The sequence below is a fragment of the Cucurbita maxima genome, unplaced genomic scaffold (genome assembly GCF_002738345.1).
Source record: "Cucurbita maxima cultivar Rimu unplaced genomic scaffold, Cmax_1.0 Cma_Scf00016, whole genome shotgun sequence".
Lineage (NCBI taxonomy): Eukaryota > Viridiplantae > Streptophyta > Magnoliopsida > Cucurbitales > Cucurbitaceae > Cucurbita > Cucurbita maxima.
Window position 1 is genome coordinate 803,811 of NW_019272032.1, and position 3,699 is coordinate 807,509.

At 30.3% G+C, this 3,699-nt stretch overlaps 1 protein-coding gene across 1 annotated transcript in view; it reads right to left on the reverse strand.

Annotated features, from left to right (window-relative positions):
* LOC111490848 (cell division cycle 20.2, cofactor of APC complex-like) overlaps positions 1–1,445 on the reverse strand; it is a 2,657-nt gene extending 1,212 nt beyond the window's left edge. Inside the window, exons 1-3 of the mRNA XM_023139474.1 lie at positions 1,062–1,445; positions 667–939; positions 299–568 (exon numbers count right to left, since the gene is read on the reverse strand). Of these exons, the coding sequence (XP_022995242.1) occupies positions 299–568; positions 667–939; positions 1,062–1,154 (636 nt within the window). The 5' untranslated portion in view covers positions 1,155–1,445. The remainder of the gene's footprint in view (positions 1–298; positions 569–666; positions 940–1,061) is intronic.
* Positions 1,446–3,699: the final 2,254 nt, after the last annotated feature.

A 3,699-nucleotide genomic window follows, 5' to 3' on the forward strand; every position in this document is an offset into this window, starting at 1 on the left:
GGGCAAAAAAAAAAAAAAAAAAAAAAAGAAACTTAAAAGACATATTAAGATAAATAACCGATAAGCTTTTTTATAGATAATTTAGGGCCCTCAAGGAGCCGTATGAGGTGAAAATATCATGTATAATCTGTAATAGCGATGAGAACAGTGATGTTATTACCGACTATGACTGTCTATAGGTTCGAGTACAGTTGATATAGTTGAGGCTCAAGCGAAATATGGTTTTTGGGTGGAATTTGTGGCGTCAGCCCATTTGTTATTTTTCTAATTTCTTCCTTAGCAGAATGCGAGAGATTACCTGTCGGTTAGCAGTTGAATCCCAGAGCTGCACTTCAGAGTTATGAAACCCAATAGCGATGTGTCGTCCATCAGGTGCCCAGTTGACACTAGTGATAGGACCAACTTCATCATCAACAGTGACAAGTTCTGAAGTAGAGCCATCGTTTGCATTCCACAAATACACAGTGTTGCCAAGAGCAATAGCAAGCACATTGGCGCTGCCCCAATCCAACAAGTTCAAGTAGTAATCATCAACAAGATCAGGAGCATCCAATGTCCTTTCAGAGGTCTACAACAGAAAAATAAACCCAATTGATGACTTTTCTTCTTCAATCAAATTCACCCATTCATTGAGGCATATTATCAAACAGTTGATCTGCAACTCACCTGGGGGATATGGCGGCGGGCCTTGACAGGTTTGTCGTTAGAACCCGAGGAGAAGAACTCCTTGGGGATCAACTCAACTGGTGCAGGAGGTTTGTTTCTGAACGCAAGGATCCGAGTTCGATTCATGTTCAACGTCTCAGCCAAACGCTTCTGATAAGCCTCCCTTGAGGGCGAACAAATTGAAGAATTTTCCTTACCTTTCCTCCCATCAGTCACCATGTAATGCGCGTAATCGAAATCCATCGCCGATCGATTCGGAATAAATCTATCCAACTGTAATTGAAAAGAGTCAGAAATCAAAACCTAATTCATCGACTCAGAACAATTTCACATAAGCAAATCGTTCATCTTCATCTAATTGATTTCAATCACTACAATTACGAACGAACACTTACATTTTCTCGGGAATGCTTTTTCTGGAGATGCTGTTCTTGCAGGGGACAGCGCGATCGACCAGCATTAGAAGAACTCAAAGATGCTGCATCCATAGCGTAAATTTCCAAAAAAGAATAACACAAGAACACAATATCCAACAGAAAAAACAGAGAAAGATAAAAACTTTGAAACCCTGCAAAGAAATTCGTAAGATCCACAAAAATAGAATATCGAAAGCAGAAATCAAGAAGCAAATATCAGAAAAAAAAAAAAAAAACAATTAAGTTTCGATTAATCGTTGAGAGCGTTTGAAGAGCGCAGTGAGAGTGAGCGATGAATAGAGAGCGTTTGAAGATTGAATTGTAATTCAAAGTCATTCGTGAGATCATATATACTTGCGCTTGGGAATAAAATAAGGAAAAAAAAAATAGCTTAGTTCGTAATATGGAAACTAACGGCTATATTTGAAAAAGACGTTGAAATTCACTCTGACGAGTATACCCTTCTGTGTATTAAAATAAAAGCATAATTTGTAATACCAGGTGGCTTTATTTATTTATTTTATTATTATTATTATTATTATTATTATTATTATTATTTTAGTGAGCCTGGTATTACGGGAAGAGCCGTTGTAGTCTAATGGCGTATTATAAATTTTAATGAAGTTATTTAATATAATAATTGATTTTTTTTCTTCAATATTTTAATTATTAATCTAATAAAAATGTACTATAAATATAATCATATTTAATAATATTCTACTTATAAATTGTCTTTTAAGATGTCCTTTCAATTTTGACACATGTTTTAAAAATAAAAAATACTCTCATTTTTTTCAAAAATTTTGACGGTGTTATATTTATTTAAATACAATGTTAGGTCGAAAAGTTAACATCATAATGACATGAAATGAAATAATGTAACGATGATTACAATATTTATTTAGATTAAATATGAAAAAATAACATTTAAATATGTTCTTTTTTCAATAATTATTATCTTTTTTATTCCAATAATAATTTTGAAATATTTATCCACGAGATAAAAGTTTATGATTGTTTTTTTTTAATTAGCCTAAAAATTAAATAATGTATTTATTGATTAATCTATTTTTATTTAATTAATCTATGTTGGTTATCACTATGTAATATGATATAATTGTTGGACACCCGATATAAATTTGAAATATTTTTATAATTTTTTCTTTCATATATTTAACAATTTAAAATTGAAAAGAAAGAAAAGAAAAAAAAGTCAAAGTCAAAGTTTCTTGTTATCTTTTTTCTTCACCATAATAAATTGTCATGTTGTCTTGGCCCACTCAAATCAAATATTATCGGTGTACATGGTTAGAATTGGATCAAGTTCGGGTCTAACGGATTAACTATACAATAGATGGTAAAACTATTACCGGCTAAGAGAACGCAAGAGAGAATGATAAACGATTGACAACAACTAAAACCAACAAATAAAGAATGGTTAGATGTACGGCGAGGGCTGGACAATGAAAAATGGGTGAGTAGTAGAGTGTGATGATCGTTGGTGATACAAATGGTAGGACAAACAAAAAATCATTGGACGTGTGATGACGACTTAATAGTAGCACAACAAAGATAAGAAAGAGATGAGAAACAACAATGAACAACAATAAATGAGCAAAAGATGTAAAGCTAGATGATGATGTGACGAAGATAAGAAAGGTCGATATTAAATGGTTGTGACATACAATAAACAATTGAAAACAAATATCGTAGGAGGAATCCTAAAATTTAAAACTCATACAAAATTAAATTGGTTCATTTTTTAAAAATTCAACTCAATCCAAACCAAGAGTTTGTCTAACTCGACTTATAAATTGGCGACTGTTAGACGGACTTTTCACAATGATATGATATTGTCCACTTTGAGCATAAAGATCTCATATCAATGGAGTTAGTATTTCTCACTTATAAACCCATGATCATTCCCTAAATTAGCCGATGTGGGACTTTCATCATCCAAGACTATCAAAAAAATCAGAAAATGTTACAAAATTCATATTAACTGCATTCAGTATAAGCTCAAGACACATAAGGGTCCTAACCATATTTCGGCTCGTGATCAATCCATAGATACTGATAGAAAATAAATAGGCACTTAGAATAAGTACATGTTCGAGCATGATTGACCAACTCCTTATCAATTCCGATTCATTTCAATATGAACAAAAATGTAATAGATTCAATTCAATTGACAAAAGAAAGTACAGAACAAGGGAATATATTGTAATCGAATAAAAGAATTTTTATTTTAGACCGAAACAATCTTCCAAGCTTATTTCTTTTTAGACAATTAATTTACTGCTATATCTTGAAAAGTTTTATTATATCATTTTACTATAAAAGTTTCATTATATCATTTTACTATAAAAATTTATGAAAGAAATTCAGAATTGTTAAAAAAAAAAAGTATATTTTTTTATCACTAATGTATCAAATTGTACTTTGATTATAATTAGAGTTAATTTATAAATATATTAATTACATTTATAAATATATTAATTTTAAATAATAAATAAATTTTTATGTCACTATTCACCAAGTCATTATAACAAAAAAAAAAAAAAAAAAAAAAAAAAAAAAAAAAAAAAAAAAAAAAAAAAAAAAAAAAAAAAAAAAA